General features: G+C 49.2%; 1 protein-coding gene across 1 annotated transcript in view; it reads right to left on the bottom strand.

Moving 5' to 3' along the window:
* MCM3AP (minichromosome maintenance complex component 3 associated protein) overlaps nucleotides 1–12477 on the bottom strand; it is a 44891-nt gene that overhangs the window by 23724 nt on the left and 8690 nt on the right. The window contains exons 7-14 of the mRNA XM_007452478.1: nucleotides 12075–12214; nucleotides 10469–10666; nucleotides 9884–10152; nucleotides 7741–7903; nucleotides 5665–5825; nucleotides 4457–4698; nucleotides 4006–4214; nucleotides 3279–3379 (exon numbers count right to left, since the gene is read on the bottom strand). Coding sequence (XP_007452540.1) covers nucleotides 3279–3379; nucleotides 4006–4214; nucleotides 4457–4698; nucleotides 5665–5825; nucleotides 7741–7903; nucleotides 9884–10152; nucleotides 10469–10666; nucleotides 12075–12214 — 1483 coding nt within the window. The remainder of the gene's footprint in view (nucleotides 1–3278; nucleotides 3380–4005; nucleotides 4215–4456; nucleotides 4699–5664; nucleotides 5826–7740; nucleotides 7904–9883; nucleotides 10153–10468; nucleotides 10667–12074; nucleotides 12215–12477) is intronic.

Below are 12477 nucleotides of genomic sequence, written 5' to 3'. Positions count from 1 at the left end.
AAAACAGACATATATACCAATGGGATATACAGCCCAGAAAGAAACCCTCACATATATGGTCAACTGATTTTGAACAGGGTGGCAACACCATTTGAAGGGAAAAGGACAGCCTTTTCTACACTGGTGCTGCGAAAACTGGATACCCAAGAACAATGGTGGATCCTAATCTTACACAATATATAAAAACAAAATCAAAATGGATCAAAAACCTAAATTTAAGAGCTGAAACCATAAAACGCTTAGAAGAAAACACAGGGGAAAATCTTCACATTATTGGATTTGACAGTGATTTCCTGAATATGATACCAAAAGCACAAGCAACAAAAATAGATAAACTGGACTATATAAAAATTTTAAATTTTCATGCATCAAAGGACAGACACTATCAAAAGAGTGAAAAGACAATCCACAGATTGGGAAAAAAATACTTGCAAATCAAATATTGAAAAAGGATTAGTATCCAGAATATGAAAGAACTCCTACAACTCAACAACAAAAGAATTCAAGAATGGGCAAAGGGCAAATGAAGCAACTGACAAAGGATTAATCTCCAAAATTTATAAGCAGCTCATGCAGCTCAGTAACAAAAAAACAAACAACCCAATCCAAAAATGGACAGAAGACCTAAAAGACATTTCTCCAAAGAAGATATACAGATTGCCAACAAACACATGAAAGAATGTTCAACATCATTAATCATTAGAGAAATGCAAATCAAAACTAGAATGAGATACCATCTCACACCAGTCAGAATGGCCACCACCAAAAAATCTAGAAACAATAAATGCTGGAGAGGGTGTGGAGAAAAGGGAACCCTCTTGCACTGTTGGTGGGAATGTAAAGTGATACAGCCACTATGGAGAACAGTATGGAGGTTCCTTAAAAAACTAAAAATAGAACTACCATACGACCCAGCAATCCCACTACTGGGCATATACCCTGAGAAAACCATAATTCAAAAAGAGTCATGTACCAAAATGTTCATTGCAACTCTATTTACAATAGCCCGGAGATGGAAACAACCTAAGTGTCCATCATCGGATGAATGGATAAAGAAGATGTGGCACAGATATACAATGGAATATTACTCAGCCATAAAAAGAAATGAAATTGAGCTATTTGTAATGAGGTGGATAGACCTAGAGTCTGTCATACAGAGTGAAGTAAGTCAGAAAGAGAAAGACAAATACCGTATGCTAACACATATATATGGAATTTAAGGGAAAAAAATGTCATGAAGAACCTAGGGGTAAGACAGGAATAAAGACACAGACCTACTAGAGAATGGACGTGAGGATATGGGGAGGGGGAAGGGTAAGCTGTGACAAAGCGAGAGAGAGGAGTGGACATATATACACTACCAAACGTACGGTAGATAGCTAGTGGGAAGCAGCCGCATAGCACAGGGAGCTCAGCTCGGTGCTTTGTGACCACCTGGAGGGGTGGGACAGGGAGGGTGGGAGGGAGGGAGACGCAGATATGGGAACATACGTATAACTGATTCACTTTGTTATAAAGCAGAAACTAACACACCATTGTAAAGCAATTATACTCCAATAAAGATGTTAAAAAAAAAAAAGAATGGGAAAAGGACTTACGTAGACATTTCTGTAAAGAAGATACACAAGTGACCAATAATTACATGAAAAGATGCTCAACATCATTAGTCATTAGAGAAATGCAAATCAAAACCACAGTGAGTTACCCCTTCACACATTATAATGGTTATTATTTAAAAAAAAAAAAAAAGGACAGCAAGTGTTGGCAAGAATGTAGAGAAACTGGAACCCTTGTGCAACTGCTGGTGGGGATGCAAAAATGGTGCTGCTGTTGTGGAAAACAGTTTGCTGATTTCTCAAAAAAGTAAAAATAGATCATATGATCTAGTAATTCCACACCTAAACATATACCCGTAAGAACTGAAAGGGACTCAAACAGTTATTTGTCCCCCAGTGTTCACAGCAGCATCATTCACAATAGCCAAAAGGTGGAAACACCTTATTAAGCACAGGTGAATAAATAAAATGTGGCATATATACACGTGTATGTGTGTGCATATATTTAATGGAGTATTGTTCAGAAATAGATCTGGAAGTAGACAATGGTGATGAATACACGACATTGTAAATATACTTAATGCCATTGGATTGTGAGCTTAAAAATGGTTAAAATGGTAAATTTTGTTATATTTTACCACAATAAAAAAAATAAACCCATGGAAATCTTACTTACTTTTAGCTCCATCAAACAAAGTATGTATCTAATTCTAGTATATAAAAAACTGAACAAACCTATGAACAAGACTGACCCTTTTGTGTAAACTACATTTATACAGGGAAATATCTGGTTGGCCAAAAAGTGCCTTCGGTTTTTAAGTACTGATAATACCACTTCGTATAATTGTGTCACTTTATATGTACTAGAATTTTTACAAGTTTGAAATCCTTAAGAAAGTCTGACTTACTAAACTTGGCAGATTTTAATTAACTATTAACTCCAAAAGTTGCTTAAGAGTCTAGAAAGATTTTGATTATTAAATTTATCAAGACTAGATGCTGGGCTTCCCTGGTGGCGCAGTGGTTGAGAGTCCGCCTGCTGATGCAGGGGACACGGGTTCATGCCCCGGACCGGGAAGATCCCACATGCCGCGGAGCGGCTGGGCCCGTGAGCCATGGCTGCTGAGCCTGCGCGTCTGGAGCCTGTGCTCTGCAACGGGAGAGGCCACAACAGTGAGAGGCCTGCGTACCGCGGAAAAAAAGAAAAAAGACTAGATGCTTAAAGTGTTCCACAAAATCAGCTTTATAAAATTTGTAAGCGTAGTTTGAAATGTCTAAGGAAATTTCATCATGGTGTCAAACGCAAATGGTATAAAATGTTTAAGGGAATTTAATCTGTCAAATTTATAAACTGTGACTTAATCCAAGATCAAGTAAAGTGAGTGTTTTTATTTTTTAACAGAGAATGAACTAATTATTACTAGATTTTTTTTATTACTATATTTTTGATTACGTTTAAAGTTGAAAGAAAAACAGGTTTCTGATTTACAACTTTAATAAGCCTGATGCTACTCAAAAGTCATACACACACAGAAACTACCTGCAAACGACAAACGCAGGTCAGGAATGTGAGGGACTATACCCACCAGCGAGCATGACCGACACCGAAGCCTGTGCAAAGGAGTAGCTGTGATCTCTTGTCGAAGACTGAGAGCAGCTTTCTGAGAGGAAGCGTCTGGCGGAGCGCAGACGGCCTCAGAGCACGAGAGGCACCGCACTTACCCCAGGGCTGTGGCTGCGAAGGCCGCCCCGGCGGCGCCAACTTCCTCGCAGTCCCTCTGAAGAACCTCCCGGATGAGTTCATCCACCACCTGCGCCAGGTCCTAAGGAGAGGGCGGACGGGGCCAGGATCACTGGCTGGGGACGCCGCCCCGATCCAGCCCCAGCGCACCACCAAGCCATCGCCTCCACAGCCTAAGGTACTAAAGGTCTTCCCGGAACCACAGAGACATCATGGACTGTCCACCCAGCTCAGAAATCCCTCCAAGACCTCATCACCGGAAGCTGTTTGGAGGCGTCTAATGACCCTTACACGGGGCTCGGCTGTGCGCTCCTGGAAAGGGCTCCTGCTAATAACCAGAGAGGAGCCTTCGGGACGTGCCAGGACAAGCCTGCTGCCTGCTCAACGATGGCCATTCAGACAGCCACAGTGCCACACCCCAACGTCACACGTGTCTGGCTTCTGTGGCCCTGCCTCATTCCCCGCCTCAGGCCTCCTTGATCCCCCAGTGGGGTGGTGCCCAGTGCCTGCCCGAGCAACAGGGTGGTGAGATCAAGTCACACGACCTGTGTGGCGGGTAGGCCTTGCTCAGCCCCGGGGCCACCTGTCAGAGGCATGCTGACCCCAGGGATGCCCCAGGAACACAGACAGTGGTCAGACTGGACAGCAGAGGCAGCTGGATGTTTGCCCACGACGGGCCCTCTGAAACCTGACGGGAAGGTTCCGTACCTCGTCCGAGTACACAGGGGCAGACTTTGGGGGAAGGAGCTCCAGCTGCACGGGGGGCTGCACGGGGGGCTGGAAGAGGCTGGGTGCCATGCTCAAGGGCAGTGCCGGGAGTTGTGGAGGGGAAGCTGGCACAGGGGTGGGCAGGGGCTGCAGGAGAGCCGGGAGGGCGTCGTCCCCCTCCGCGCTGCACTCCTCGCCTCTCCCTACACCTGGAAGGAACAGGCAAACGTGGGCACCGAGGACAAGCCCTGGCCACCCACAGTGACGCTAAGGCCGCCCTCCCCAAGCTGACCGCCACAGGGCGCCTCCTGAGCCACGAGCCAGGGGGCCGTGTGCGCTTCACCCGTGGGAACAAAGCACTGTGGCGCCAGGGAGCCATTCAGGCAGCACCGAGCTGATGTCGCCGGGCCCCAGGATGAGGCCTCCTAGAGGGGAGCGCAGCCTCACTCACCCGCCATGTCCAAGCCGGGTCTCTGAGTGCCCGTGGTCAGCTCCGCAGCCAGGCTGTCCCCGACGTACTTGTTCTGGGAGTTGAAGCTGCACACGGGGGTGTGACGGGGGACAGGGGGTAACGGCCCTCCATTCACGATCTCCCCAACGGACACTGTCAGCTTCCTGGTAATAAACACCGACTTCCTGGCCTTGGATAAACCCTCTGGTTCCAGGAACGAGGACCGATTCAGCTCGACACAGCTACCCAGACCACAGAGAACCCACGGAGAGGCGTTACACAGGCGAGAGGCCACCCTTCACCTCCTCGGTGCCCTGCAGTCACTGCGTCGCCAGACGGCCACGTGGAAATGAGGGCAGGCAGCAAAGGCCGAGCCCAAGGCCCGGCCCACGGCATCCACCACTGCCAGCATTTCCTTCTGACTCGGAAGCCGCCTGGCCTCACTGTTAGCAGCCCCGGGTGCAGCAACGCTCCCCTACACGCCCCCGGCTCGTCCCGTGAGGGCAGGTCTGCAGGCAGCAGATGGGGCCAGGGCTGAGGAGTCAGAGGAGGATGGGTTCAGGGAAAGCCCGGATCCAGACACGACAGGCTACAGATTATGAAGCCATTTTCTGGGAGAGGGTCCACAAGTCCCACCACGTTCTCAAAACTCTGACTGCAGCAGAGGAGAGGCCCCGGCCTGGCCAGAGGCCATCCTCAGGGACAGAACAAGGAAGGCCCCAACCTCGACCATCAGCTTCTTGAGTAACTTGGGAAAAGTCAGGAAGAGTCTGAACCCTAACCTGCTGACGAACAGCATGTGACCTGGGGACATCCCCCGCGGTCCTGAGCCTCGCCTGCTCCCCTGCAGCCCAGGCAGTGGAACGTGCCTTCTCCAGGGCCTGGCGCGCAGCTGGCACTTCCCAGCCTTCCCAGGGTTAAAAGGGAGAGAAGAAGGGCTTCCCTGGTGGCGCAGTGGTTGAGAGTCCGCCTGCCGATGCAGGGGACACGGGTTCGTGCCCCGGTCCGGGAGGATCCCACATGCCGCGGAGCAGCTGGGCCCATGGGCCATGGCCGCTGAGCCTGCGCGTCCGGAGCCTGTGCTCCACAACAGGAGAGGCCACAACAGTGAGAGGCCGGCATACCGCCAAAAAAAAACAAAAAAACAAAAAAACAAAAAAAAAGGGAGAGAAGGAGAGAGGCCCGGCGGTTCGGGCCTCGGTGCTTACCCGTCGGAGACAGTGAGGCCATGGCAGCTGAGGAAGCCTGTGGCGTCCTCTCCGTCTCTGAAGAGCAGCATGCGCACCACGCCGTCCAGGGGAAAGGTGGTGGAGCGCTGAGTGCTCGCGGTGTACGCCACGTTGAGCGCTCGGAGCGCGTCCTTGCGGATCTGAGAGAAGCCAAGTCACTGAGTTGCAGAGGGTCAGGCGCTCCATGACCGCAGACGGCTCAGTCCCTCTGGAAAGCACCCCGGGTCCCAAGCCTAGCGCTCATTGGGCCGTCTGCTCAGCAGAATGCCCAGAAATGATGCAAAGCAAACAGTTTCACATACGGAAAAGGCTGGGCCATGAAGGCTTTACTTATAAGAAAAACTAGAGAACCAACCACCCACCAGCAGGGCAGGGAGAGGACACTGTGCATCCGCCACTCAACAGAAAGCTGTACAGCTGCTGAAAATTACTGCAGAGATGATGGAATGCCATGGAAAGTGTGTGACATGAAACTGAGTAAAAGTCAGAGAGAAAGTTGCTTCGCAGCATCACACTGAGCATTTTAAACACGGGGACAGAGGGAACCATGAAGGCACTGACAGGTCAGTTTGGTCCCAGGACCCCGGTGGCCCTGCTTCCCCTCTTCAGTGGGCTTCAGCCAACTCAACCCAGATCTACAGTGGTACTTCAAGGCTGGCATGCACGTCCATGCTGAGTGTCCAACAGTGGACAGACAAGACCCCTGTCCTCACGCAGCTGACGTGACAGGAGACATCAACACTGAACAAAATGAACGTACAAAATGCACAGTGCGGTTAACGGTGACAGTGCGACAGAAAGAAGAGCTGTGGAGGAGGGCAGGGCGTGCTCTGCCGAGAAGGGGAGCCCAGCCCGGCCGTGGGGGAGGGGAGCTCTGCGCGCTCTGCGAGCAGCCGGAAGAGCCGGAAGAGCCGGGAGAACAGCCAGCGCAAAGGCCCTGAGGCAGGCGCATACTGGGGGCTGGGGGGCTGGGGGTGGAGCCAGGAAAGACGGGAGAGGAGATGAGGTCCAGGAGACAATGGGCCACTGTGGGCCACTGTTAGTGAAACGCTTTGTCTTTCTAAAGAAAAACACTTAGATTTCTGTTGAGTTTAAAATTATTAAAATGGGTACAAATGGTCGACCATCACTAGTATTTATCAACTGCACAGAGTTCCCCAAGCAGCACATCCTTAGAAATCTTTTCATTTGTTCCAGAATTTCAGTTCTCTTGGAAACTGTCAGATCTGACAACGAGCAAACTTGCAGAAGACTTTGCCTGGGATGTGACGGTGGGTTTAGTCACTGTTTACCGGAGGACTTGTGACCAAAGAAGAAAAATGACCTGGAGTCACAAAACCAGCCCGGCAGGTTCCCGAGATCTCCCAGGCAACCTCCTCCCCACCCGGCGGCCACCAGGGGCTCCCAGCAACGACTCCAGGCGGCATTCTCCCAGCATTCCCCCACCACCACCCCACCCGCCCACAGCTACAGGACAGCACAGGGGTGTGCTGTGTGAGGTGGGCATGCAGGCTGCTCTATTATCGTCCCCGAGTGCTTCAGAAGGTGAAGACCTGACTCTGGAAATCTGAGACCAGGAGTTCACACTCTATGCAAATCCTGAGGTAAGAGACTGGTCTTGCCCCGTCTTTGTAACCCCTGTGCAACAAAGAGCAGGCACTTTAGATATTTACTGAAATGAATTTAGCGACATCAAGCTCACTCCAAAAGTGAAGACTGATAACACTAGTAAGTTCTAGGTTAGGGGTTTGTGCATGCAGTTTGCTTTTTGGCTTCTCTGTTGCCATGGAAGATGATAGTTCTGAACGCAAGTTATCATTCTGAAGAGATTTCTCTCATCTGAACCAGAAGGAGAGTATTTCCCACTGCACAGCCTTTCCATCGGTGATCAACTGTGCCAACCCCATAAACAGGTAACAACAGTATCCCCTCAGGGGCTGCTGCACAAGACTTAGCCCAGGACCCGCTGAGATGCTCCTGTCATAAAGAAGCTCTTAAACATCACAAGTAGCAACCAGCTTTCGTCAATTCTGCAAGTACAGTGTCAGTACTCACCTGATTAAAGTAACAATGCAGAAGACAAGCATTCAGATAAGAAGCTGATTGGACCAGTTTGAAAAATCGCACAAAATTATTACTGTTCAACGCAGCAAAAGCCTGAACAGCAAATTTCACCTCAGAGGAGTTTCTAACGGCAGGATGGAACTGCTGCACTTCTCTGTTAATTAAAGGAGATGAAAGGGGTTAGATTTTGATCTTTAATTAGACAAAATTTCCATGAAAATAGATCTGACAATAAAACAGATTTCAACTATACTGAAAAAGAAGGTCTTGATATGGTCACATGTGCCAATATGTTCATGGTTTACCAATGTCAAAGCCACCACTCGGGCTGGATTGGTAACAAAGATTTTCTTTAAAAAGATGATGAGGGACTTCCCTGGTGGCGCAGTGGTTAAGAATCCGCCTGCCGGGCTTCCCTGGTGGCGCAGTGCTTGAGAGTCCGCCTGCCGTTGCAGGAGACGCGGGTTCGTGCCCCGTTTCGGGAAGATCCCACATGCCGCGGAGCGGCTGGGCCCGTGAGCCATGGCCGCTGAGCCTGCGCGTCCGGAGCCCGTGCTCCGCAAATGGGAGAGGCCACAACAGTGAGAGGCCCGCATAACGCAAGAAAAAAAAAAAAAAAAAAGAATCCGCCTGCCAGTGCAGGGGACACGGGTTCAAGCCCTGGTCCAGGAAGATCCCACATGCCGCGGAGCAACTAAGCCCGTGCGCTACAACTATTGAGCCTGTGCTCTAGAGCCCGCGCGCCCCAACTACTAAAGCCTGTGCACCTAGAGCCCGTGCTCCACAACAAGAGAAGCCACCCCAATGAGAAGCCTGCGCACCGCAACGGAGAGTAGCCCCCACTCGCCGCAACTAGAGAAAGCCCGCGCACAGCAACAAAGACCCAACACAGCCAAAAATAAATTAATTAATTAATTTTAAAAAGATGATGAATAATAAAGTAAACAAATTGAAACAATAATTTAAGAATTGATTATCAAAGAGTTACTTTAATGCCAAGTGACTGCCAGCTGTGTGTTTGAAGATGACGCCTAAGAAAGTTTAACTTTGTTTTGCTTATAAATAAACTGATTTGGGGACTTCCCTGATGGCCCAGTGGTTAGGAGTCCGCGCTCTCTCTGCTGAGGGCCCGGGTTCCATCCCTGGTCGGGGAACTAAGATCCCACAAGCTGTGCAGTGTGGCTGAAAAAAAAAAATTATTAATTATTCAAGAATTACTCAAGATAGGGGACAAATACCTATCATATACGAAAAGACTACACAGCCATTTACCCTAACTAGTTTATCTCCAAGGCTTAATTTAAAATCAATCACATTCTGCAAGCTGAAAAAGAGTTTCAGCATAAGGGAAACTTGGGATCCATTTTACCAATGACAGGAATGGAAGGCTAGTGGACTCTAACATATTTCTCATATAAATGTCTACAAATAGATCAAGGCAAGGTTTAAAATTCATTCTTAATATCCCACCCTTAGCATTTGTTTCACATGACTTTTTCCTCTCCTGTGACTTAGACTTTTTTTTTTTTTTTTTTTGCGGTACGCGGGCCTTTCACTGTTGTGGCCTCTCCCGTTGCGGAGCACAAGCTCCGGACGCACAGGCTCAGCGGCCATGGCTCACGGGCCCAGCCGCTCCACGGCACGTGGGATCTTCCCGCACCGGGGCACGAGCCCGCGTCCCCTGCATCGGCAGGCGGACTCTCAACCACTGCGCCACCAGGGAAGCCCTGTGACTTAGACCTTTGACGAGGTTTATGTGCACACGTACACAAGGCAACATGCTGACAGCTCTGACAGGGGACCCTGAGCTTTCCTGTCCTCATTCACTCGCCTATTCTGCTCATACAGCAGATTCCTTCCTCATGCTCTCCCACTGACAAGGAGAACCTGTCCTCAGAAAGGACCTGGGGCCCACTCTGGATGCACTGGTGCCAGCAGGCATCCCCAGCCTTCTGCTCCCAGTGGCTCGGCTCCAGGGGCTGCACAGCCGAGCCCAGCTTTCTCACTAACGTCCCAGCGTTCGACACCAGAGAAAACTCAGTGCTCCCAGCACCACTAATCCTAAGTGCTCTCTTCCTGGTTAAACTCTGCCTTTCCCTATGGCTCAGGCTGGCTTCTGAACAGGGAAGTTCACCTTAGGATGTCCCCCTTGTTGAGATTGAGCAGAACGTTGTAGCCCTGGAACTCCGCTTCACCGGCACAGAACACGCCCTTGTTTCTCAGGTCTTGGTACATCTCCTTCAGACTCTGAAGGCACTTGGTCATGTTCTCATTGTTGATCTTGGCATCAAAGGAGGACATGGGCTCCTCACACATGAAGTGAGCACAGTGGATGTGAAACCGGGTGCACTTCTCAATCAGAGACACCGTCACTGGGTCACACAGGTGCTGCTGCGTGATGTCCTGGACACGAGTGAGGCGCAAGATTACACATGCACGTGTGCTCTACGCACACACGCACACACACCTTACATACACGTTTCTCGTATACACATAGATCTCATTAACGTATTCCCATACATAAGAATCAACTATTAGAAAAATCAAGCTTATTACCTGAATTTCTCAGATTTCAATTTGAAACAAAGCCCACGAAGTAAATTTTAACAGGACTTTGTAATGATTTTAAGTAACAGTATTTTTTGTTACGGATGAAATGTAATTGAGTAAAATGACAAGAACTCTCACTTTCACTCTGGACTTCACAAGTGGCTGATACCTTCCGTATGCCCCGCGTGCGGTTCCACACGAAGTCGTACCAGTCCCGCAGGCTGCCCTCCTTCTGGTCCATGATCTGGGTCACCAGGTAGTCCATGGTCCTGCTGAGCACCGCCGAGGGACGCAGCTCATGCGGCAGGGGCTCCTCCTGGTCTGCTGAGGAGCGGCTGTACTCCTTCACGGCTGCCGCGTGGTCCACCTGAGGGCAGGGAATAGAGATGAGCGGCTGGGTGGCAGGTGCTAGGCCGGCCTCCCAGCTGCTGTGCCTGAAAACGGGGAAAATCACACACACACGCTTAAATAAGGTCAATACTACAGAACACAATTTTAAAACGTAAAATTTCTCTTTGAAGGTAACAATTAAAATTTAACGACAAAATAAAGAAACTTGTTTTTGGCAAACATGACAAGAAGTGAAGATAACAGGCTATCACATCAACACACAGAGGAATTTTAGTGAAGACACACCTGCTTGGCTCCAAGCACAGAGGTGTGACAGGTAAAGGATGTTAAAGATTCTAAAAGATCTCAGCCATGCTCAAGCACCAGATTAAGTCTACACGGACCAGAAATGGAGCCGGCAGTGCGGAGGGCGAGGTGGGGCAGGGGAGCAGCAGGGCCTGGGGAAGGCCCTCAAGAGTCTGGAGCTGCATCTTCCACCTGCAAGAAGAGGCTGAAGAGGTGCGGCTGAGGGTGGAGCAGAGACGCCCAGAGGCCCAGGCCCTGGGCACGGGCTGTGAGCTGTCATCACCGTCTCCTGGGGCAGGAGCGCTGGGCCTTTGCCTTGACAACTGCTGCCTAGCTGGGGACCCTGAGTCAGGCGAGGGCAGCTGTGTGAAACCACTGGCTGGGAAAGGATTAGAAGCCCACAAGCAAAATTAACAGACAGCAAAAGAATCCAAAATGGTACAGATTTCTGGGGAAACAATTGGGAACGTGCACTGACACATATTCAGGAACCTTAAGAAAGGTCACACATCTGATACAGCACTTCAGGCGTAGGATCCATCAGAAGGAAGGAAGCTGAATACCTTAGAGGCATTACACACAGTATACCCAACAGAATTCTCAATAACACTGAAAAATCAGAAACAGCCCAATGATTGCAAAATGGGGAGTTTGGACAGAGCTACATAATCAAATAATATGCCTACATTCTAAATTTTGAATGCCTATAAAGACTTTACCATAACAAAAGAAAACGCACCTGATAAAATTTTAAGTGAGAAAGATTCATACAAAATCATACCTAGAGCATCATCTCAAATGCACAAAATATAAGCATAAAAAAGGACAGGAATAAAACTGTGAAAAGAAAAAATGGGAAATTTTTTTTTTAATTTATGAAACAAATCTGTGTCTATTTCTTTAGGGAACCACATGGTCCAATCACCTTATGCAAGACTGCTTCCTACACACCTCACAATGCAGACAGTGGAACACGACTGTTCATAGCACATCCCCACTGCCCTCTAGAAAAGTAAACACCAGACCAAATATGGACAGCAAGGACCAGTGCAGCCTTCCCTCCCCTGCACACGCCCTTCCAACCCAGTGATTAGTACGGCCAGCAGCCTGGCGAGCACCCTGGGGGCGTGGCCCTCTACCTGGTCAGTGCCTGGGACCACTTCAAACACACTAAGCTGGCTCCGGGTCTCCCGCATGTATCGCTCCTTCTCGGGACACATATCCGGGCACGTCCCAACAAAAGTCCTCGCTTTGTCCAAGTCGGTCCTTTTCACCCGAGCTGCAGGCATCAAGTAAAAAATTAAGAATGCACCACACAGTTACTAGGAAGTCAGAGAAGTGCACTTTCATAATGATAAAAGGAGAAATAAAAATAAACATCAAACCACAAAGGAAAAGAAAGAAATTTTAAAAACACTGGGCCTTAGAGAAAGGAAAGCACAGCCTACCACGCCAGGTGACAGGCCATCAAAGGCCCATGAAGACCCTCCAGGGTTTCTCCCCTTTCCAAATGGGTCTCCAACAATCACAGACTTCAGGGCA

The sequence above is a fragment of the Lipotes vexillifer genome, unplaced genomic scaffold, assembly GCF_000442215.2.
Source record: "Lipotes vexillifer unplaced genomic scaffold, Lipotes_vexillifer_v1.1 scaffold545, whole genome shotgun sequence".
Classification (NCBI taxonomy): domain Eukaryota; kingdom Metazoa; phylum Chordata; class Mammalia; order Artiodactyla; family Lipotidae; genus Lipotes; species Lipotes vexillifer.
Note: the sequence above shows the minus strand (reverse complement) of the source record. Positions and strands in the feature narration are given on the sequence as shown.